Source organism: Vulpes vulpes, chromosome 5, assembly GCF_048418805.1.
Source record: "Vulpes vulpes isolate BD-2025 chromosome 5, VulVul3, whole genome shotgun sequence".
Taxonomy (NCBI): domain Eukaryota; kingdom Metazoa; phylum Chordata; class Mammalia; order Carnivora; family Canidae; genus Vulpes; species Vulpes vulpes.
The window spans coordinates 111,478,150-111,503,441 of record NC_132784.1 but is presented as its reverse complement, the minus strand read 5'-3'; the positions used below and the strand labels follow the sequence as shown (position 1 = coordinate 111,503,441).

The following is a 25,292-nucleotide window of genomic DNA, read 5'->3' as shown; positions in this document are numbered from 1 at the left end:
TATTGGCTTGTGAACTCATTTCTGCAAAGTGAATCAGATGTAAGAATATCAGTTGTGTCTATATTAGTGAATAAGGTATAAACAATGTACTCTCACTGCTCCCCCTCTTACACACACACACGTGTACACACACAGACCACTCCATATCCCTCACACCCCACAGTCTTCCTCCTCAGAGGCAGTATAGCATAACGGTTAAGAAAGAGCATAACTGGGGCAGCCCCGGTGGTGCAGCGGTTTAGCGCCATCTGCAGCCCGGGGTGTGATCCTGGAGACCCGGGATCGAGTCCCACATTGGGCTTCCTGCGGGGAGCCTGCTTCTCCCTCTGCCTGTGTCTCTGCCTCTCTCTTCGCTCTCTCTGAATGAATAAATAAATAAATCTTTAAAAAAAAAAAAAGAGCATAACTGGAAGAGTCAGGTTGTTAGGGTTTGACTCCAGGCTGTTATACTTTATAAGTTTGGGACCTTGGGCAAGTTCTCTGTGGTGCAGTATTGTCCTCTGTCAAGCCATCCCAGTAACAGATCCTTAGCATTGTTTTGAGAATTAAACGAACCAGTATCTGTAAAGCACTTAGAATTGTACTGTGTAATATATAAGTGATACGCCAGTGATAGGTGTTGTCATTGCTACCTCAGGGAACAGATGTAGATTCCCTTGACCTGAGTTTGGAAATGGTGTTTGATGTTTAGTAGTCCTGATGCGACAGATACTTTTATTTTGCTTTACTGGTAGGTGAGGCACAGAGAACTCCAGAACATTGCTCTACAACACCATGTCTGTTACCTACCACTGTTCTTAATGGTAGGAGATAGCACATTTTTGGTACCTTTCTTTTCTTTTCCTGTCCTTCAGGTCGAAGCAGTTATAATGTGGTTAAGATTCTTTACAACGACCCTCAGATTTCTCCCTTTCCCACTCACTTATTTCCTTTGCCACTAATGTGGTTCAGATCTTTGGCTGTTCGTACCTGCAGTTGTCTTTTTTTTTTTTTTTTAATTAATTTATTTATTCATGAGAGAGAAACAGAGAGAGGCAGAGACATAGGCAAAGGGAGAAGCAGGCTCCCTTTGGGGACCTCGATATGGGACTCAATCCCGGGATCCAGGGATCACGCACTGAGCTGAAGGCAAACGCTCAACCACTGAGCCACCCAGACATCCCGGGTACCTGCAGTTGTCCTCGAATTTGTTTTCCTGGTTCTAGTTGTCTCTCCTTACGATCTGTTTTATGCTGTTGCTCTCTCATCTCTCCAGAGCATGGTGACATAGCCCAGTTGAGTAATCCATTGTTGGCTTATATTATTCTGTTAGGTCTGAATTCCTTTGCTTGGTTTCGTCTTTATGGTTTCGTCCTACCCTGCATCACGTCCCATCATGCTACATAAAACTTCAGCTTTCCTACTGCTCTCTGTCACACATGGCTACTCTGTTGGTTTTCTGATCTTTTCTGTGTGATCTGCTCAACCCTTGAGGCACAGCTCCATCATGCTTCCTTTGTGAACTCTTTCTAGACAACGCCTACCTTCTCTTGCATTCATCTATAGTAGGCAAGTAGATTAAATATTTCCTTTTTCTCTTATTTTTTAATAGTATGCAGTTTAACATTTTGCTGTATTACATCTTGTCTGTTGATTGTTGTGTGTGAATCACTTGTCTTTTTAGGTTTCAGTTCTTAGTAAAGTTATGTTTTTATTGCTTTTCTATAGAAGTTGCTTGTTAAAGTTTATTTTTCATGATTATAGGTGATCCTATCTTCTTGAATTTTGTTTTCTACTGATTGCAACGGAATCATTTCCATCATTAGCACTAGAAGGTGAACAGTTATTACTGAGAAGTGAGGTGTTCTTCCAGTGGTAGCTCATGGTCAGAGGAGTACTACAGAGGTAGTACAGGAGCCCTGGAATTAGACCGCCTGGTGGGCTAACATCCCAGCTCCACCAGCTGCCTGGTTGTGTTGCCTCTCTGTGCCGGAGTCTTCCTCAGTGGTAAAAGAATGGTACCTATGTCATAGAATTGGTGAAAATTAAATGAGATCTTGTAGGTAAAATTCTTAGTGCAGTGCCTGGTCTATAATGCTGAGTCGTGTCTTACAAGTTTATTTTTTTAATTTTTATTTATTTTTATTTTTTAAAATTTCTGGTATATTTAACTTATGGTGTTATATTAGTTTCAGGAGTACAGTATGGTAATTCAGCAATTCCGTATGGTCATCTATTTCACCCATTCCCCTTACATCCCCTTTGGAAACCATCAGTTTCTCTCTACTTCAGAAAGAGTGTTTCTTGGTTTCTCTGTCTCTCTCTCTCTCTCTTTTTTACTGTTTTTGTTTCTTAATTTCCACATGAGTGAAATCATGTATTTGTCTTTCTCCGGTTGGCTTATTTCACTTAGTATAACATTCTCTAGCTCTATCCGTGTTGTTAGAAATGGCAAGATTTCATTCTTTTTGATGGCTGAGTAATATTTCATTATGTACACACACAAACACATACCACATCTTTATCCTTCCATCAGTTGATAGACACTTGCTTCCATAATTTGGCTATTGTAAATAATGTTGTAATAAACATAAGGGTCCATGTATCCCTTCAAATTAGTGTTTTGGTTTTCTCTGGGCAAATGCCCAGTAGTTTAATTGCTGGATCATAGGGTAGTCCTATTTTTAACTTTTTGAGGAACCTCCAAAGAGTCTTCCTCAGTGGCTGAATCAGTTTGTATTTCCACCAGCAGTGCATGAGGGTTCTCCTCATCCTCACCAGCATGTGTTGTTTCTTGTGTTTTCTATTTTAGCCATTCTGACAGGTATGAGGTGATATCTCATTGTAATTTTGATTTACATTTCCCTCATGATGAGTGATGTTGAGCATCTTTTCATGTGTCTCTTGGCCATCTGGATGTCTTCTTTGGAGAAACATCTGTTTATGTCTTTACAATTGGGTCCCTTAACAAATCTTGTGAGGGAAAGGCAGAAACTAATTTCCCTATATCAGGTTTTTTTAAAGGCACTTATTTGTAGTTGGAAAAGCTCCTCAGGTTTTGAGGTGGGGTTTGACCTGCTGTTGCTTTTTTCTTTCAGGTTTACAGGTGCAGAGTTTACACCTCTGTTTTCACAAAGCTTGGCTACCAGAGCATTATGAATGTTAACGATCTCAAACTCAGGTTGTCCAAAGCTGGACAAGAACACCTGCTACAGTTCTGGAATGAGCTGGATGAAGCCCAGCAGGTAGAACTTTATGCAGAGCTCCAGGCCATGAACTTTGAGGAGCTGAACTTCTTTTTCCGGAAGGCCATTGAAGATTTTAACCAGTCCTCTCAGCAAGAAAAGATGGATGCACGAATGGAACCTGTCCCTCGAGAGGTATTGGGCAGTGCCACCAGGGACCAGGACCAGCTGCAAGCCTGGGAGAGTGAAGGTACTGAGCATGGAATGTTCATTTTAAAGTTTGTCATTAGATAGACCAGAGGTATCAAAGTAGCTGGATCACATAATGATGATTTGGACTCTCCTTGTACCTTAAACCAAGTGACTGATTAAAAGTGTTCGATTATGTTGCCACAACTTCTGCAGCATCTCCCCTGCAAGCCCCCATGTGCTCTTTACATTTCTGTTCCCTGTTCAGGGCTCTTCTCATTCAAGTCTTAATGTGCCTCTAGTCTCTTTCCTTGCTTGTTTCCACACTTCTACGAGATTGCCCACCCCGGAGCACAAGTTCAGTGATCCTGTTTATGCTGCTTCATGGAAAAACCTTCCCTGGCCTGTATTTCCAGTCTGGTCTCCTCTATTTCCTTCCACTCCTACTTCCCCACACATTTTAGCGGGACCAAATAATTCACCTTTCTCTGAATGTCCTGTCTTTGCTGCCTTCGCTCATGCTTATCCTTAGCTCGGACTGGCCTTTGCCCCATCTCTGGCCAGCTGGAGCACCTCAAAAGGCAGTCTCCTGGTTGTGCTGTGGCAGTGGCTCTGCCGTGTGGGGAACATACACTCATTTATTTAAGATTCTTTGATCATGACCTTTCAGTGTCCCAGGTTGGAGTTTGGAATGCTTTACCTCCATTCTTTCTTAGAATAAGAGTTGTTTGTGTCTCTTCATCATTACATTGTAGACTCCTGCAGAGCAGCCCATGTCCCCCTTGGCTGTGTGTGTCCCAGGGGATTTAGAACCAGGTTTTACAGTTATAAGTTGGTTGATATATGTTTGTTGATTTGCCCCAATGTTTTTTTTCTCTAAAGAATACTATAACATCTGTCCCCATAACCAGTTCTAATGAGTGCCTTTTGAGAATGGCAGAATAGATCAAGTGTACCTTTTCTGGTGGAATTAAGAGCTGTGGTTTTTATAACCCACTAGTTCTCTGTAAGTAAAAGTGACTGAATATTGCAGTTCAGGCCCTTGTTTGTACGTGCTCCTTTTCAAATCTGGACCTCACATCCTCAACCAAGGAATGAACAGATCTGACTAGTACTTTTTTTTTTCCTTTGTCAAAAATGTTACTTTCTTGCAAAAATAATTTCACTATAACAGAAGCATTACAAAGAAGTTGCCCTTAACCTAATCAAATGTTTTTATTTGCTCACATTACTACTTATTATTTGATTATATGTATATTTACTCCTATAAATGTGTAATAGGAGTATTAATAGATACAATCTTGTACTCTATCTTTGTACCACACTCTTGCTATTTTTATTTTGTCTTTCATTCTTTGGCTTTCCTTGTCCCCACAGAAAAAGACAGATAATTGCCATTATCAACCTTCTGTCTTCCTTTCCATGTCTTTCTCTGGGAATATTGGTTTACTGTTTTTCAAACTGGTTGAGAGAACCCTAAGGATTCCACTACTGGGGAGACTGTCTCATGTAGGGAGGGAGAACGGATACTAAACATCTCGGTCTCTAACTCCCATCTTCCACTACAGGAGCAGTTGTAGTTTGACATGATTTAGGTATTTGATCTTTTTTTTTTTTTTTTTTTTTTTTTAGGTATTTGATCTTTACGTGAGGTTTTATTTAAAAGGGCTTGAAGATTAAAAAATATCTAAAATAATTAGATGATCTTTAGAAAGTGCCCTTTTAGATCTCAAGTGTTTAGTAGAGGAGAGGCTAATCTAGGTTCTTAGAATAGGGCTCTGCCACTAACTGTGAGAGAGTGACTTCCAGATGGATCCTTCTGAGTAGAGAGCTGTGGTGATAACTCTGACCCTTACTTACTATGGACTCATTAACCCACCCCTCCATCCCTGGGTTTCAAAAAGGCTACTACAACAGCATGAAAGTCACACAGGGCCCTTCATACCCTCAGGTATCCGGGCTGCCTTTATTTCTCTTTGTGATGTTATGCCAGCGAATCTTTGAATAGAATCTTACAGAAAGCCAAAGCTTTGACCTTGTGTAGTGGGGATCATGAACAACAGTGAAAACCTCCTATAATTTGAGTCTTCTTCTTCTTCTTCTTTTTTTTTTTTTTTAGATTTTATTTATTTATCTGAGAGAGAGAGAGATCGTGCGCACGTATGAGTGAGGTGAGGAGAAGGAGAAGCAGACCAGTCCGCTGAGCAGGGAGCCCAACTTGGGGGCTTGATCCCAGGACCCTGGGATCATGACCTGAATCTAAGGCAGATGCCCAACCGACTGAGCCCCTCAGGAGCTCCTTGAGTCTTTATGACCTTTTTGTTGGAATCTGTGGAACTAGTCTACTTTTATGACTTTTCATTTAAACTGAAATCCGGAACTGTTACAACCAAGTATACCACAAGAAAGTACAAAACAAACTTCCTTTTGGCTTATTGTCAAGGAGGAGATTTTTATTTGTGGCTTAAACAGTAGGGATGAAGGAGACTTTGTAACTTTTCATTCACTTAGCCAGAGACTTCCTTGTGTGCAAATTCTTAACAAAATGAAGTTTTTGCAGTAAGTTATCAAGGGGAAGAGATTGCTATTGTGAAGATTCTAGTTGTTATTGTATCTCAGATAGGAGGAAGAGCCTGGCAGTTGCATCTAAGGCAGTGCCCCCTGCATCCCCCTCCTCAAGATGCGGGAAATGAAAGCATTGTGCAGTATTTTCAGAATGTATGGTGGCTATTGACGCTAAAATGGACATTTTCATGCATAGGTTGGAAAATTATTTCTGAAGGATAAACACATAAATGACCACTGTGCTCCTTGTTGAAGAGATCTTATCTTCTTCTCTCTCTTTTTTTTTTTTTAAGCTTTTATTTTTAAGTAATCTCTACACCCAATGTGAAGCTCAAGTTTACAACCCTGAGATCAGGAGTTGTATGCTTTACTGACTGAGCCAGCCAGGCACCCTTTAATTCTTTTATTTTTCTTAAAAGATTATTTATTTATTTAGGAGGGAGATAGTGCATGTGTGTGCATGCAGGGGGTGGGAGGGGCAAAGGGAGAGAATCTCAGACAGACTCTGTGTCCAGCATAGAGCCTACCGCTGGGCTCTATCCCAAGACCCTAAGATTGTGACCTGAGCCAAAATCAAGAGTCCCATGCTCAACTGACTGAGCCACCCAGGTGCCCCTAATTTAATTCTTAATGTGTTCTGGCCACTTGCAGAAAATGGGATGTAGGGGAACAACTGAAAAATTCTATCTTACGAAGCTGAGATCTAGAGAGAGAAGTAATCAGCAGCTTCTATGAGAATATCGTTTTAGTGAAGATATTCACACTGGGGGACGCCTGGGTGGCTCAGGTTGTGATCCCAAGGTCCTGGAATCAAGTTCCACATCAAGCTCCCTGCAGGGAGCCTGCTTCTCCCTCTGCCTGTGTCTTTATCTCTCTCTCTCTGTGTCTCTCATGAATAAATAAATAAAATCTTAAAAAAAAAAAAAAGATACTCATATTGGGAAAATGTATTTGCTTAATAAAAAAACCTGTCTTTATCAAAGAAATGCATGCTTATACTGAGCATAAAACCATCTTCCAGTTTTATAATATTAATATCCAGTATTAGCTTCTTTTGCCTGTGACACATTTATAAAATTAATCTGAATGGTGCCTCTCTACCATATAGCATTGTAAAACAGGAAGTGGATAGTTTATAAAAAGCATTCATAACATTATCTTCTCTATATTTTCTGGAATATAGTATACTGATATTTTTAATAGATTTGTTTTATTTTAAAAGTAACGTACTTATTTTAGAAAAATTGGAAAAATAGGGCAGCCCCGGTGGCGCAGTGGTTTACCGCCGCCTGCAGCCTGGGGTGTGATCCTGGAGACCTGGGATCGAGTCCCACATCGGGCTTCCCTGCATGGAGCCTGCTTCTTCCTCTGCCTGTGTCTCTGCCTCTCTCTCTCTCTCTCTCTCTCTCTCTCTGAATAAATAAATAAATCTTAAAAAAAAAAAGAAAAATTGGAAAAATAACTAAAAATTATAAAGGAAAAAGTATGAATCTCTGCCATCCCACATTCCAGAGATAAATACTCACTGATAATATTTTATAGTATTTTCTTATATCCACACACACTGGGATTATGGTTGCTGTATAATTTTGTAGGCTACTTACAAATTTGTTAGGAAAAGTTTCAAGAATATTTTGAATCAAATCTTTTGAGATGAAAACAGTATAATGAATCCCACATATGTATCACCTTGTTAAATATCAAAGTTTTGTTACTTTTGATTCACCTGTCCCTCTTTTTCTTTGCTGTAGTACTTGAAGACAAATCTCAAGCATCATGTTATTTTTGGATCTCCTTATGGAGATGAGTATTCATCTCTACATATATGGATATTTCCTTACTACTCACTACTATTATTATAACTCATGAAATTCACAATAATTCTCCAGTACCTAAAACTGGTTCAAATAGTGATTTCTCTTAGGGTCTGCTTTTTGTACTTGACATTTTTGGGAAATACTTAATCTATTAAATAATAGTTTTACCTGTACAATATGATTAAAAGTTAAAGACTTAAAATATCTTCTCTAACTTTCTTGGATCGTCTTCCTTTATTTCCACTAGTTTAATCGCTGGTTTACCTGCCTCAGTGTCCTGGGGGTGCTGACAGTTTAAATGGAAAGTTCTGGCAGTGCTGTACTTCGAATGCACCTGTGCCCTCCTCCTCGTTTCGGGCACATACCCAAGTCCAAGTGTATGAGAGGCCCTAGTCAAAGCAGGAAGTTATCCAGGAAGCATTTGACCTATTTCAGGCCACTGTGAACTCTTCTCTTTGTTTCTTATAAGTGTTATCAGGAAAAGTTCTCAGACTCTGTTGGGCCTATGACACATAACTCTCCAAGGAGAGCAACGTACTCTAGCCCTGGCAACTGCTCACTCTGGCTTCATTTTTATTTTTATTTTTTTTAACTCCTGTATTTGATCTGTATGAAAGCTATTAACTGTCCTCAAATGGAAGGATGGAAAGGGTGATAACAGTGCTGTACTTTCCTGGTTCCCCCTTCCTCCCCCATATTTCTGCAGAAGTTGTTTTGGGGTAGGAGAAGCTCATACTTTCCTAATTGACACATAGGTTAAGTACATGTATAATTAACATTTCTCAGATAGGTGCAGTGCTGCCCATATAAAATTTGTGTTACAACAAATACAGTTTAAAATCAAGTATTATTGCCATATAGCCAAACAGCTTGCTGACTTTTATTGGCCCACTTAATTTCAAGCAGTATTTTATCTGTCATTGTAAGACAGATACTAATTAATGTGTTACACACTTTTTAAACATTGCAATTTTATTATAGTGACACGGATGAGGTGGGTGAGTGCTTCAGCCAAGGAACACACAGTCTGATCTTGTTAACATCTGTAGCTGCATTTAGTTCTTGAAATGCAGTGGGCCTTGATTCTCTAGGGACTGCTTTTTTTTTCCTCATTTTTTTCTCTGTCTGCTCACAAGTGAGATATGTAAGCAGGAAGAGGTCAGTGCAGAAACCTTTTTTATTGTAAATCCACATAGATCGTGTTATAACTCATTGTAATAGTTGCGATTAGATGGGGATGAGATGTAAATGTAGATCTGCCTGCAGTTGGGCACCCATAGGCCTAATCTCCATGCTTCTTTTAGGATGTAGTGATTGGATGGGTCATCAGGTCCATAGATGGGAAAAAAAAACTGAGGAAAGTATGGCAGACAGGGGCTTAGGAAACATATGTTTGCATAAAGAATGAGACCACCCTGAGCTGCTGGTTTGAGAGCTTGTTTCCAAAACTGAAAAATTTGGAAAACTGGAATGAAGCTGTGGTTTAGGGAACTGATCCAAGGAAGGGAAAAGTTTATACAGTGATCTTGTGATAGCTGGTTGGAACCTATGGAAAGCACTGGTTGGTGTTGGGTGGCCATTTAGAGCCGGAACACCGAGCCGGGCTTCTTCCTTCATTACCTTCTCCGGGTAATGTGGGAAATCATTGACTTTTGGACTGAAGGTAAAAGAAGGAGGTCATCAGAAAGGATAACTAGAGCCACATTAACAGTGAAACAACTTTTTTTTTTTTTAAGATTTTATTATTTATTCATAGAGACAGAGAGAGAGAGAGAATGAGAGGCAGAGACACAGGAAGAGGGAGAAGCAGGCTCCACGCAGGGAGCCCGACGTGGGACTCGATCCAGGGTCTCCAGGATCACGCCCTGGGCTGCAGGCGGCTCTAAACCGCTGCGCCACCAGGGCTGCCCACAGTGAAACAACTTAAAACACATGTGCTCAGTGAAGAAAATGAATAATACAAAGAGAACAAAGGCCTCTGTGTCCAGAATATTTATCTGGGACTTTTTTTTTTTTTGAAGATGTTTAGAAATATTTCTGATTCTGACACCTTTGCTGTCCAAGAGTTCAGACAGACCAAAGTTATTTATCTGCAGTTCTGAAGCAGTGCAAAGACTGTTTTGTAGCAAAACCGAACTTGAACAGACATGAAACTGTTGATGAACTTCATTTATCCCATAATGAGATTGCAGGAGATAACATATAATATTGTACTGTACTATAGTCGTTTTCTTAATTTTGAAGAGTTTTGCCTTCTGAAATCTGATCCATGGGGTTGTGTATGGAATTATGGACCTACCTGTATTTTATTAAAATAATGCTTTTTGGGTTGATGACAGCAGAATTAAACTAAACTCCCTAGAAGCCATAGTTTCTTTGATAACTCAGGGAATAACCAAATGTAAAACAGTTTTCGAAACTGCCCTATATCCTGCTCCCTTCAGAATGTTTCATTTCTTCTTAGTCTTTGTTACATGGTGGTTATGGTGTTTACTTAAGGGGGATGCAGATCTTGAAGGCTGTTAGAAATTTCAGTGTTTGGCAAGTTTTGGAGAATGTGGACTGTACCCTGCAGCTTTTCCTTGTAGAGTGGTAGGTAGGATAGATTAAAAAAAAAAAAAAAACACAATCTCTCACAAATTCAGTGGAAAAGAGAAGAAGGGCAGGAAAGAAATAGGAAGGAAAGTTTATAGCCCTTAAACCTATGGTGCTGTGATGTATCTGTTCAGTGTTTGGGTGTAAAGAGAGGCTGCAGGAGGCTGTACAGTGCATGGCAGGGGGGGCTGGAGTGAGTTTCTGATCCTCACTCATATTGACTAGCGCTGTGACCTAGGGTAAGATCTGCAACTTCTCTGAGCCTATTACCTCTAAAATGGGGGAAATTATACCTTCCTCTTAGATTATAGTTACAAATTTGGGGTCTGTTTCCACACTCTGATAAGGCACAGTGAAATGCTGCGGAGAAAATAACAAAGACAGTTCTGGTTCTAGGCAGGAAGAAAGAGAAAAATTAGGTCTCAGGGAGCAAAGCTTAGCCTTGTATCAAAGGTGAAAATAATGGAAATACCTGATGTGCTTTTAAATTTTTTGGTAGCTGGATAGTTGCTGGATCATGTCCTTGGGCTGTGCTTACTGACTCCTGAGGATAGATTGTAGAATTAGGACTAGAGAGGTTCTGATTTTATCATGCTTATAGAGTATTTCTTTAAGTGCTCAATGTACTAGCACGTTAACTTTAGGAAAGTTTAACACATCAAAAACATAAAGTACAAAGTTGGTAAATTAAGCAAATCCTCATTACCTAAGGATATAACAAATAATAACAATGGATACTGGCCACCAGTCCCCCCTCAGGGCTAGCATACAGTTCTGGATAGTGGCAAGCATTGTTCATAGCATGCCTGAGGATTTCAAAAAAAACAAGAACAAATCCTGTCAACCGTTGCTTGATCTCATCTGGCATTTTCCAGCTTTCTAGCTTTCCAAGGACCCAGTTCCCATGTTGCCTCTCCCTGCAAGGCACTCTGCCTTGTGATGCTGAGCTGGTCCAGCTTTGCATGAGGAGGTGGCTCTTAGAAATGGTCTATGGCAAATTTTTTTTTTTTACAAAAATTCCAAACTGAGAGCCTCTGTTTTTAATAACATTTAGTTTCATTTGTTTGCATTTGGATCTTAAATCCATCCTGAATTATTTTGATTCAGAGAATGGTATTTTGTTTCAAGCATTATGTTTGGTTATTACTTACTGCTGAGTATTCAACTGATGAAGACTGATAGGCTTCCTGGCAATGGAAATAAATCATCCACAAAAAGACTCTGAGTTTCACATTCTTGTGAGCTGGGATTGATGGCTCTTTGGCAAAAACAAAGCAAAACAAAAAAAACCCCTGCATTTTAATCCATTTTATTGATATATAATTACATACAATGAATGCACTAGTTTTATAACTTTCTGCCATATTTATACATTCACATAACTACCACCCCAATCAAGATGCTGAGCATTTCCATCACCACACAAAGCCGCCTCATGCCCTGCCCTTCTGCAACAGGTCCCCGAAGCCTTTTCAGCTGAATTGACTTCAAACCCAGGTGTCCTGACTTCAGAGCCTGGCTTCTTGACCACTGTACTGCACTGCTTTCCTGAGGGTTTCACCTCTTTTCATTCACTGGATGGTAGCTTGTCTAGCCTATTTTCGTGCTTGTTGACTAATTGTGTGTCACTGATGGATTTACAGGTAATTCAGTAACATATCATTTATCTGGAAGTCCAAGTGTCTTCCATTATCTTTCTCTTGACACGCCACATCTAATAAGTAGACAGACCCTTGTAAGATGTTTGTAACATCTGTCAGCCTTTGCCTTCTAACGTTATCAGAAAAAAAATTATTAATTCATTAAAGCATATGACTCACTGATGTTTGGTTATTAAATAAATTTCATTTTTACTAGTAAGGATGTTTTTATTAACAAGGTAGTTATCCATGATTGCATGTGGGTTTCTTGTTCCTTATGCCTTATGCAGATAGGGTGACTCTTTGCTGCTAGTTTTTGTGTGTGTAATCCTAAAATGTCGAATTATGGAGGTTTTGTAATACAAGTGTTTTCTTTTCTAGGACTTTTTCAGATTTCTCAGAACAAAGTGGCAGTTCTCCTTCTGGCTGGCGGGCAGGGGACAAGACTCGGTGTTGCATATCCCAAGGGGATGTATGATGTTGGTTTGCCATCTCATAAGACACTTTTTCAGATTCAGGCGGAGCGTATCCTGAAGCTTCAGCAGTTAGCTGAAAAATATCATGGCAACAAATGTGTTATTCCATGGTAAGATATGCCTTGTTGTGGGAGAGTGTCTAAACATATATCAGTCTATAATATTCAAAATGCATGTATACTTTATTCATAAGCAGACATATTTCCTGTTACTAATAATTTTCCCAGGAGGTGTAATTTACTATATATGTTAAAAGTAATCTGTATTACAGCTAGATAAATAATCACTTGATGGTCTTAATATACAATATATATTCACTTCAGACTTCTGCACCCCTACCTCAGTACTTTTGGGGATTCATTGGGTTCTCTCAGCATAGAAACTTTATACTGAGTGGTAGTTTGTCTATGTATGAATTTCTTTTCTTTTTTTTTTTTTTTTTTAAAAAAAAAGACTATTTATTCATGAGAGACACATAGAGAGAGGCAGAGACATAGGAAGAGAGAGAAGCAGGCTCCATGCAGGGAACCCAGTGTGGGACTTGATCCCAGGTCTCCAGGATCACGCCCTGGGCCAAAGCAGACGTTCAACCGCTGAGCCACCCAGGCGTCTCTATGTATGAATTTCTGATTGAAAATCAGTTTCCCTATGAAATTGGAAGGTGTCATTCTGTTGTTTCTAGCATCACCGTTGAGCGGTCCATTGCTGTTCTGATTCCCAGTCTCCCTCTTTCTCTCTCCCTCTTACCTTTCTTCCTCAGGCTTTCTCCCTCCTACCTCCCCACCCCACCCCACCCCACCAACATCTAAGGTCTCTTTTTTATCTTTGGCATCTGATATTTCATGACTCCGTGAAAGAGGCTATTTATAGTCACTGCTCTGGGCACTCGGGCAGTTCTCAGAGTCTGGAAACTCTTGTCCTGAAGTGCCAGCCAGGTTATCTAGCTCTCCCTATACCCCACCCTTCCCTCATACACCAGCTGAAAGTCCTGCTGATCTCTGCTGAGAATCTCCCGGCTTTGCTAGCATGCTGTGTTCTCAGGGCCTAGCTCGGCAAATGTTGGTGTCCTGAGCACCAAGAGATATGGGAAGTTCTGCTTTGTTTTTTAAAAGTTTTGATTTAGTTCTTAAATCTTTTTTCCCAGAGCAGCTTTGGAAATTATGTTTGGAGGGAGAAACCAGCTGTGAGTTTGAGATCCCTCAAGTCCCTAAGCTTGTATTTTAGCCCTCTGTGACCAATGGAAGCTCTGCTCATTTCTCTGTCCTGCCTGGTCCAAGCCCAGAGTCCTTGCTACTAGCCTGTATCCCAGATGAGCAGATACCCCCAGGAAAAGGCAGCTGCATATCTTTAGCTCCTCTTTGAAAGATTCCCACTGTCTTGAATTTTAGTTCTAACCCATGTTCTTTCTATAGCTCTCTGAAGCCTTTAAAAATAGGCTTTTTGTAAATTTCCCAGCTTTGCTAGCTCTTCTCAACATGAGTATTGGCCGGCAATAAACTAATTTTTTCATCTTGATTCCTTTGGGGATGTTTAAGGGACATCTGTGTTCTAAGGAGCCAATATTCTCCTTACAGCCCTGGCTCCCACTATGGTGTTGAATTTTCTTCTCACTTTTTCTTCACAAGTCAGAATCTCTGTGCTTTTCTTTTGCAGAGCTGTTTAGACACCTCTTTATACTCAGAGTTCAAAATACCCAGGATAACTTATTAAATAGATACTTAGTATATTGGGAAATTATACTATTTTCTTTCTTTATTCATTCAACATATATTGAATAGCTACTTCTAGGTGCTGGGGATGTATCAGCAACCAAAACAGGCAAAAATCCCTACTTATATGTGGCTTACATTCTAGTAGGGGCAAAAGCTACTACAGTTACTAATTATGGATTTAGATAGAGTTTTTGACTCCTTTGCCATACTGATATGGTTTGGATTTTTGTGAGAACAGATAGTATATTTATACTTTTAAGACTTTAAATGGAAGGTGAGCAGAGCCCAGATTACATTTCAAAACCTTAGTAAAAAGAGCTATGAGAGTTCATTAGAGTAGATTATGTTTACCTTTTCTCCCTAGCTATTTAGAATGGGAGTTTTAAATTTAGAATACACTTTTCACAGAGTTCTGAAATGTTTGTTTAAGCCAATTTATAGGCTCTCTGTTGCAGCAGGTATGTTTATATTGTTACATAGATGTATTTCATATGTAGGATTGATGAAGTTACTGGGAAAGGGGCACTTGGGTAGCCAGGAAGAGGATGAAGGAAGTCAGAACAAAGAGGCAGTGCAGTGCGCGTTCAATGATTGTTTTTCACCTAGAAAATAGACAAGATTGAATTATGCCCTAATTCACGGAACACTATTGCTTAGAAGATGTACTTTTCTCTTGCAAGGTACATAATGACCAGTGGCAGAACAATGGAGTCTACAAAGGAATTCTTCACAAAGCACAAGTACTTTGGTTTACAAAAAGAGAATGTAATCTTTTTTCAGCAGGGAATGCTGCCCGCCATGAGTTTTGATGGGAAAATTATTTTGGAAGAGAAGAACAAAGTTTCTATGGCTCCAGGTTTGTAACCATGCTTATTTAAAGGGTGACTGACTAGAAATGGTAGTAACAAAAATCATTACGCTTTTGGTTTTCTTTCTAATATGGTGATGTAGATGTTAAAAAATTAATATTGAAAGTTTTATTGCAATTTGGCAATGACTTAAATAAAATGCCCATGGGTGAAATGGATACGCTTTTGTACTTTTTTGTGGATGTCTGCCCTTGAGAACAGCTTGAGTAGCATGCGGAGTATCCGTTCTCTTTACCCAGTGTTTTATATCAGCCTGTTTATGGCTACATTACTTCCTGTAGTAAAGATTGGAAACCATTTGCTATTTAATAAACAAGAAACTAAATTATGGTTTATCTGTAGTATTCTCAAACTAATAAAATGATGGGAGATATTAAATGTCAAAGAGAAGTAGTGTCAGTAGGCTGAGTGAGAGAATGGGAGGCGTGAAGCTGTTTGCCTGGTATGGTGAGGGCCATGGCCCTGTATGGTGGCAGGTGGTGTGTGCACACTGCAGTGTGTTAAAAGCACCCCTGACATTGGGCAGTGCACTGCCTGTGTAGCTACATGCAGTGACCCTGAGTTCGATGTGAACTCTATAAAAATAACTGTGCCGACAGATTCGTATCTATGTGAATGTTTGTGGAGGAAAGGCTGACAGGAGATAAATAATAGTGTTAACAGTGGTAGTCTCAAGATACAGGCTTTTATTTCATCTAAAGTCTTTTTTTTTTCTTTTTCTATTTCTTTTTCTTTAATGGAAGACTTTACTGTTTTTTGCTCTGTTTTTGTGGAGTTTACAATTTTTTAAGCTGTGGCTGAGGGTGTTGATGGATGAAGTACATTAAATGATGTAAAACTGCTTCACACTAAAAATAGATGGGACAAGAAGAGGCTTTTACCTGTATTTATTTTAAATCTGACCTTCATATTAATCTGGTTTCCTAACATATTATTTGGTATAAAATGCTGATGTATTTTTATTTCTGAGATGGGTGAGATTGTCAGTGTTGGGACTATAAACACAGAGCTAGCTTGAACCATACAAATATTAATAAAACTTGACATGTTCTGAAATAATCATTGCTTGAAAAAGAACTTTATATTTCATAATGTATTGCAGGTGAAATTGTTAAAAAGGCTGAGTTAAAAAGAAAAATACGGTCTTTGGGTTGCCTGGTCCTACGTTAATATGATTAATAATGTTATTCTCTCGATACTTAACACTGAGTTACTTTCAAAGTCATGTAGTATAATTTTTGAAACCTGAATTCTTCCTTATGGGTATTTACTTCTCTTGGCACTGTGATGTAAAACTGCTTTTCGGAGATCTTCACCCCACTTTGGAAACATTAATCCTGGTAAACCAGTTTTGGGTTACAGTGGGTTTTGGTGTACTGCTAATGGGCTATTTTATTTCCCAGATGGGAATGGTGGTCTTTATCGGGCTCTTGCAGCCCAGAATATTGTGGAGGACATGGAACAGAGAGGCATTTGGAGCATTCATGTCTATTGTGTTGACAACATTCTAGTAAAAGTGGCAGACCCACGGTTCATTGGATTTTGCATTCAGAAAGGAGCAGACTGCGGTGCAAAGGTAATGCCTTTCTCAACTGTAGTGAGGCCATCACTGGATTTGTTCTGTCAGTGTATACATTCCAGGACTCGAACTAGAATTATTAGGGTGATTTGAGTATTTTAGAACCATTTATCTTTCTAAAGTAACTAAACCATCCCCTACTTACTGTTAAATTGGCAGCTTGATTCTAGAAATAATGTTGTATACTTGTCCATCACAAGTAAGAGTTTAAAAATATATATGGGTGGGGCACCCGGGTGGCTCCCACAGCTGAGTGTCCTATTCTTGGTTTTATCTCAGGTCATAATCTGAGGGTTGTGAGATCAAGCCCCGTGTCAGGCTCTGTGCTTAGTGGGAAGCCTGAACGAACACAAGCAGGAAGGAGAGGGAGAAAAAGGCTCCTTGTGGAGTGCCTGATGAAGCACTCAGTCTCAGGACTCCAGGACCATGACCTGAGCCAAAGGCAGATGCTTACCCAACTGAGCCACCCAGGTGCCCCAAATAAGTAAAATCTTAAAAAAAAAAAGTGGGGGTGATTTTTAAGTACCTTGGAAAGTGAATGATTATCACTAGGCCAGGGATGGATTCTTTAATATCAAGTTGTATTTGATCAGATTAACCCACCTAGGACACAGTTACTGGAGTAGGAGGTAAAGGAGATATGTAGGGAACAGCAGATTGAGACTTTAGTCAGGTGTTTGACAAGCCACCTCATGATAGTCTTATTATTATTTTAAAAGATTTTATTTATTCATGAGGGACACACAGAGAGAGGCAGAGACACAGGCAGAGGGAGAAGCAGGCTCCCTGTGGGGAGCCTGATGTGGGAGTCGATCCCAAGACCCCAGGATCGCGACCTGAGCCAAAGGCAGATGCTTAACCATTGAGCCACCAGGTGCCCTCATGATAGTCTAATGATTAAAATGGAAATGTGGGGATCCCTGGTTGGCTCAGCAGTTTAGCGCCTGCCTTTGGCCCAGGGTGCGATCCTGGAGTCCCGGGATTGAGTCCTGCATTGGGCTCCTGGCATGGAGCCTGCATCTCCCTCTGCCTGTGTCTCTGCTCTTTCTCTCTCTGTGTCTATCATGAATAAATAAATTTTTAAAAAAATCTTAAAAAAAAAGATGGAAATGTGCAGATAAAGGCAGTGAAGGAGATTGATAACTGATCACAAACATACTGATAGAAGATAGAAGGAGGTCTGTAATGCCTTATGACAAGACTGTCCTTGGTCTAATTCTTTTCAGCATTTTTTTAGTTGCATAGATGATGATGTGGGAGACTTGCCTTTATGGTAGCTAACAAAACATATAGTGTATCTAGGAATAAACGTGAAAACACCTTGGAAGATTTAAAAATATTAATATGAATATTACTTTTCTGGAAATCTGTAAAACTATCAATTCTTACCAGATTAATGTATAACACAATTTTGGTCAAAGCCCTAGTGAGACTGTTTTGGGGACACTTAGCATAGTGATTGTAAAGTTTAGAAAAAACATGTAAAGGTGGCCAGGAAAATGCCGAGAAGAGATGATAAGGAAGGAAGACGGAGACAGTCTACCAGGTACTAAACTGGGTTGTAAATAAAAAAATTAGGAGTGTTGTACAGAAACCAGAATAGAATGACAGATTAATGGAACAGAATAAATCAGTCAGAAATAAGTCCATGTATATATAAGCGTGCACTATATAAAAACATGGCATTTAAGATTGATGGGGGAAAGAAAGAGATAACTGGCTCAAAATAAAGTAAAATCTCTCCTTCAAAGCTCATACCAAAATCAATTTCAAATGGATTACAAAGTTAAATGTAAAAAAACCGTAAAGATGTTAAAATAAAATTGAGAATAATTTTACCTTATTGACATGAAGGGAAGACCTTTCTGCCAAGAGCAAAAACCTTATAATACAGGCTTCTGACAAAAACAAATTCGACTAGATATAAATTTGAAATATTTGGATTTAAAAAGAACTGCTATAAAATACCATAGCCTTGGTTGGAGATTTTCTATTACAAAGATGTCATTTCTCTTAAAATTAATCTGTAAATCTGCTAACTCTTAGAAGCTGAAGTTTTAAATTTGTCAGTGCAGGTTTTGTGAGGTTAAGCTGGTAGACCTAATAAGATTCTTCTGGATTCTGAGAATATAAAAGTTGGTTTGGTTATTTAAAACCTCATTCTATTCTAATAGTTTATCAGTATCTGTACTGTATTGTAAATAGGTATTAAATAGTAACAGAGCATTGTAAATAGCTACTATGCTTTTAAAAAAAACAAACACACACTAGACTGTATTTCTGACTTTGCTCCGCTTGGTGTCACCCTTTGTTTGAAAAAAGAATATTAAATGTTACTGCTCTGAGCTTCAAATCCATTTAAATTCTATATGATCAGAGTGATGAACCTAGAAGGAACCCTGGCAATCATCTGGTCACCCCTTCAATCTCAGAAATGAGCACCCTGAGTGCTCTAAGTGAGTGGTCTAAGTGAGTTCCAGGCTCAAGGTCCTTCATCACATTAACAGAAGCACATTAACTAAAGCCAACTCCTGGCTTTAGTATTCTATCACATTATAAAACCAAACTCTTTAGATTGATTATGTTTTTGCTGACAGCTTAAAAAGCTTTAAATTAGTGTGCTAACTTTTGTGAGTTTACCAGTCACACAGAGATAGAGGTGTAACCAGTCACTCTTCTCCAGTACCTGTGGGTTCTCCAGGAGCCCAAGCTTCCTGCTCAGCTCTGTGTCTAGCATATAATATAGAAGTCACTCAGTGAGCGAATACATAGTCAGATGGAACCAAAATATGGCAAGACTGGTATATGTTAAGAAGTTTTAGAAATGTTAGAAACCGTTTATGTAATCTGTCCTCCCACCCTTTTTAATTTTAATTGAAAAATCAAAATATCAAAATATATTTTTAAGAACATGTAAATTAGGGAGTTATTCACAGTGTGGTAGTAGAATAATAATTTGTCTTCTTTAAAAGGCTCTGGTCTTTGTGAATTAAGGAATTAAGTATTTTTTATGGAGCGAGAGCCTTGAGGAAAGACAGCGAGTGTAGTGGTTTGCAGAAGTCCAAAGCTAAAAGCATAGAAACTATTGTTATTTAAAGGTCATTTCATAAAGCAATTATAGTAACTTTGACATTAAAGTGTTACTTTGAACTCAGCTTTTCAGGCTTTGACTTGGAGAAAATCAAGCAATCTTCTTAATTTTATATAACTCTCTGTATAATAAAAACTTGACTTCTAGCTTATGCTGTTTACAAATGCTTTCTTTGTAATCTAGACTTTTATACTATTTGGAGGGTCATAGTTGCCATAGAAGCAAATCTTTCAGGGGAGCTTGGGTGGCTCAGTTGGCTAAGCATCTGACTCTTGATTTTGGCTCAAGTCATAATCTCAGGATCGTGAGAGTGAGCCCCCCCTTGGGCTTTGTGCTGGGTATGGAGCCTCCTTGGGATTCTCTCTCTCTCCCTCTGCTCCCCGCCCCCAAAGAAAAGAGAAAGAAGTAAATCTTTCACTGACAGATTAACACTTGGGCAGTGGAAAGTGTGAATATGCCTAATTTCGTTTCTTTGACTGGTCAAGAGTAGGGGCGTCTGGAGGTGAGTGGGAAATAAACCGTATGTGCGCGCATGCATGTGTGTACACGTGTGTCTGTGACTGAGTGTGTGTGTGGTGTGTTTAAATGGGAATGAGAGGAATCTACTCCAAATTCCCTGTCTAGTGAGGACCCCCTCAACACCCTGCACTGTGGAATATGTGAAGTGAGGAGTGGTGGTGAGTTGATAGTTGCAAACAAGCCTATGATTGATTTAAATCATTTTGTTGTATGAAATCTCCCCCCCCACCCCACCCCTAGTTTAATTCACTTCTGTGGTAGAAAGTTTCCTTTTAGGGAACACTGTGCTCCTTTCAGGGTGGCAGACAGTAAAACTACACAGCAGCTTGCTATCCAGCAGCCCTGCCCCACTGAGCTAGACTCAGTGCCTATAGCTCTAACTGCTGTGTAAATGAAGACAACAGTGGCTTCAGTTGTCTAGAGGAGACTGCTACTGGCTGTATTTATTTTAAAAAATCGGTTGCTGGAGAAAAGTTTTATTAGCTTTGTTGATGTAATTTCATGTATGCTTAGGATAGACTTTTCAAATTGGGACAGATTTTCAGACTACTCTGAAACATGCTGAATTGCTCACTCAACAGGGCAAAGTAATATCTTTAAATAATTTTTTTTGCTTGTTCAGTTGTATATTCATCTCATCTGAATCTTGACTTTATATTAGCATGTTGCATACAGTTCTTTCATAAATTTCTTCTAAACACTTAATTTAGGTCAGTGCTATGTTGGATTAGCATGGTGGGGTATCTTGTGAGGGTCTTTTTAAAAAATTACATACTGTATATTTCTGTGAATAGATACATACATGAATACATGAATAGATACATGAGTAAATACATACTGTGTCTTTCATACTGTGATTTCTTTTTTAAAGATTTATTTTAGAAGGTGCATATGTGCACATGAGCTGGGGGAAGGGCAGAGACAGAAGGAGAGGCAGAGAATCTCAAGCAGACTCCATGCTGAGTGCGGAGCCCAATGTGGGGCTTGATCTCATGACCCATGAGATCATGACCTGAGCTGAAATCAAGAGCTGGCTACTTAACTGCTGAGCCACCCAGGTGCCCCCATTTTTCCCTTTGATTTTGATTTACATCTTTCTTTCAGCTCCCTCACCAGCCAAGAGCCACTGATTTTCAAATCACTGATTTTCAAACTTTTTTGAAACTTTTTAAAATTTTTTAAAAATTTAAATTCAGTTTGCCAACATACAGTATAACAACCAATACTCATCAAACTTTTTTTTAAAAGCATAGAATCTCTTACTTAAAGTCTAGCATACAAAACATAAATATTGGATGGGCTTTTTTAATTGAAGTCGGAGCCAGATCCAGTGACTTGCCTGCTCTAATGCCCCCAGCCTCCTGGCCAGGTCCTCAAAACACAAGGAACATTCTGTATTCATGAATGAAAACGAAAGAAACACCATTTGCAAATGAGAGGCAAAATGCCTCTCTTTTGTCTTGTGAATCTCCCAAAAATGTCATTTCATTTACTCTCAAAACAGTTGAGTGTAAAGATAAATTAATTAAAATGAAACATATTTGGGAGGAGGTAGACTTCTCAATTAATTATTCTCAGTCCATTGTGATTTCCTCTGGGCTCTGTGTGTATGTTGGAATTTCTATTCCATGATTTCACTAGGTGATAATAGGAGAGAGATAATTTGCTCATTTCCAGATGGACAGGTGGCTGTCTACATTTAAAGATTGTCTTGAGGGACACCTGGGTGTCTTGGTGGTTGAGCATCTGCCTTCGGCTCAGGGTGTGATCCCATGGTCCTGGGATTGAGTCCCAGGTCGGGCATGGAGCCTGCTTCTCCCTTTGCCTATGTCTCTGCCTCTCTCTCTCTCTGTGTCTCTCATGAATAAATAAATAAAATCTTTAAAAAAAAAAAAAAAGATTGCCTTGCCTTAAAGACAGTATAAGCAAAACTGCAGATGCGGCCTTTGAAAATAGCAAATGTCGAATGTAGCATTTGGTTATATTCCTTCCCCTCCTGCTGTCTTTCTTTGGGCAGGTGGTAGAGAAAACGAACCCCACAGAGCCAGTGGGAGTGGTTTGCCGAGTGGATGGAGTCTATCAGGTGGTGGAGTACAGTGAGATTTCCCTGGCAACAGCTCAGAAACGAAGCTCGGATGGACGCCTGCTATTCAACGCGGGGAACATTGCCAACCATTTCTTCACCGTACCATTTCTGAGAGATGTTGTCAAGTATGAGCAAGATGGGGGCTTTTAGAATTGTTCTTTTATCATTAATTAGGGACTGAGTCACTGGAGAGGTAGAAAGACACCCCAAGTCCATCTTCTACAGAATTCATCTTCCACCCTGAGGACCACCTTTGTCACATGGAAATTTATCTCATATTGTAGTTGTTTCTGGAAACTGCATTATAGGGTGCAGATTTGTAGGAGCCCGTTCTTCAGTGCGTCGCCTGCAGTCCAAAGCACTTCTGCTTTTTCTTCTCTTCCTCTTCTCCCTCCAGCTGTGTTAGGTTCTGGTGAAGCAAAGAGTGAGAAATGAAACACTGTTTCTTTACCACAACAGGGAAACTTTAAGAAATGTTAGATACCTGCCCTGTGTCTACTGAATCAGGATTTTGGGTGGTCATGCGGGTCATCTATTTTTGGAAAGCTGCCTGCACAGTTTTAGCTGGTTTCCAGACTTGCATTTAGGAACTAGGGCATTAGAGGGTCAAGAAAAAAGAATTTGGATCCTGAGGAGAAATCAGCGTGTGAGGATAAAAGGATAAAGTAAGAGCTACTTTATTCCATCAGCCTGTTAAATGAAGGACGTCCTCACTATCTGCTGCTTCATTTGATAGCTTTTAGATATTCATGATGACGGTCTACTTTTTAAAAAGTTACTTAGCTTTTTAAGAATATTGACTCTAATTCCAGCATATTACCCATTCCACTCTGCTGTCTGTAACTGTGCTATTAATTCTTCCATCCATAGTTACTTACTAATCCTCATCTTTCCCACACTTTAAGGGCTCTCAGTTGCAATAGTTGGGGCAAAGAGCAGAACATTTTTTGGAAGACATGGAAATTACAGGGGAGACATTGGAGTGAGCTGTGTGGCGTGTATTCTTTAATATGGAGATAGTTAGTGGGTTTTTAAAAAATTTAAGGAGGCAAATAGGGAAATCTATTCATTTAATATTTAAATAGGAACTGAAACTTAACAGTTGCGCTTCACTTTGAAAATCTTAGTATTGGTTGTTGATGCATTTATTCTGAGTGTGGTTATCAGAATTTCTGGCATTTTAACTTTGGAAAGTGATTATGTCTTTTTTTTCTTTTTTCCTGCTTAGTATTTATGAACCTCAGTTGCAGCACCATGTGGCTCAAAAGAAGATTCCGTACGTGGATTCCCAGGGGCAGTTAATTAAGCCAGACAAACCAAATGGAATAAAGATGGAAAAATTTGTCTTTGACATCTTCCAGTTTGCAAAGTATGTCTTGAATAGTACCAGTAAGGTTAGATACAGGTCTTGAAATGTTGCTTGTTATTCTGTTAGGAGGGACACTGTTTTTAGGAGACCCTGCGTAGCATATAGTCAGGAATAGCATTCTGATTGTGAGTGGACCGTCCACACTCATTACCCTTCTCTAGTATACAACCACCACCCACAACTGTGGTGTGAGTTGCCTGCGAGTATATTTTTTGATGTCAGTCCATTAGCTGACCCTCCTGCAAAACTGCAATTTTGTTAAAACTGTCACTTTTTTTGGCTAAAAGACTAAAAAAGTTGAGATGGAGAATTGGTCCAGTTTGTGTGTAGGATGCCTTACCTGTAGTAAGTGTTTCAGGGAACATGGTTATAGATTATTAGCTCTCAATCAAAGATCACATTTGATGTGGAGGTATGTGTCTCAAAATTTGGCCAATATGAAAATGCAGAAGACAAATTAGCTGTGTAAGATTAATCTTCCCGTAAACATTTTCAAATCATCCTTTTTTGCCTTTTTCTTACCCCCAGAACATATCTTTTTTTTTTTTTTTTAAAGATTTTATTTATTTATTCATGAGAGACAGAGAGAGAGAGGCAGAGGTAGGCAGAGGGAGAAATAGGCTCCATGCAGGGAGCCCGATGTGGGACTCAATCCTGGGACTCTGGGATCATGCCCTGAGCTGAAGGCAGATGCTCAACCGCTGAGCCACCCAAGCGTCCCCCCAGAAAAGATTCTAATGTAATTTGTATTAAGATTTCTTACCTTTCTGACTTAAGATGAAGTGTTTTATAGTTTGGGATGAAAATAACTTCTCACTTTGTGTTGGAGAAGGAAATTCCAACTTCATTTAGTCCAGGGATGAGCATTATTTCTTTCAGCATTCATTCGAAATTGGGTTAAGAGAGCTTAGAAGACTAGATTGGGGGCTAGAGGCTACTGTGTAGAGGAGTCAGAGCTGTGTTTGCAGTTTCACTTCATAGTAAAACAGTCTCTGTATGGTTCCACTCTAGGAAGTTTGTGGTATATGAAGTGCTACGAGAAGATGAGTTTTCCCCACTAAAGAATGCAGACAGTCAGAATGGGAAGGACAATCCTACCACTGCAAGGCATGCTTTGCTGTCCCTTCATCACTGTTGGGTCCTCAACGCAGGGGGCCACTTCATAGATGAAAATGGCTCTCGCCTCCCAGCCATTCCCCGGTAAGTCAGTGTCTGTTCTGTGGTGTGTGAATACTTCCTGGACTTTTCTTCTTGGACCTTTCTCCTCTCTTTATCTGACATATTCCTAGATCTTTTTGAAAAAGCATAGTATTGACGTGGGCAGTTCCTGCTGTGAAATCCCATTACAAAGAGGATGATAGCTTTACTTCCTCTAAAAGAGGAATCTCTTCATCTCTTGTTTTGGATACATGTCCACTATGTTAGTATATGACTTGCTAAGGAATGGTCAGGAGGTAATTCTTTTGGTGTGCTGTGTGGTTAAAGGCTGTCAGGAGCATCCAGTACCATAGAGTAAGAGGACTGCTCGCTGCTGCTCCTTTGTCTGTGACCTCGCTCTGAGTGCCATCTGTGAGGCCTCCCCACTCCCTGCCAAAGACCCGATACCCATATGCTACCTATG

General features: G+C 39.6%; 1 protein-coding gene across 3 annotated transcripts in view; it reads left to right on the top strand.

The window, feature by feature from the left end:
• The window catches only part of UAP1 (UDP-N-acetylglucosamine pyrophosphorylase 1), a 36,659-nt gene that overhangs the window by 5,333 nt on the left and 6,034 nt on the right, over positions 1–25,292 (top strand). For all 3 annotated transcript variants that reach the window (XM_072759613.1, XM_072759612.1, XM_072759611.1), the window contains exons 2-8: positions 3,078–3,414; positions 12,352–12,556; positions 14,839–15,014; positions 16,431–16,603; positions 22,234–22,427; positions 23,531–23,671; positions 24,683–24,871. In XM_072759613.1, the coding sequence (XP_072615714.1) occupies positions 3,135–3,414; positions 12,352–12,556; positions 14,839–15,014; positions 16,431–16,603; positions 22,234–22,427; positions 23,531–23,671; positions 24,683–24,871 (1,358 nt within the window). In that variant the 5' untranslated portion in view covers positions 3,078–3,134. The remainder of the gene's footprint in view (positions 1–3,077; positions 3,415–12,351; positions 12,557–14,838; positions 15,015–16,430; positions 16,604–22,233; positions 22,428–23,530; positions 23,672–24,682; positions 24,872–25,292) is intronic.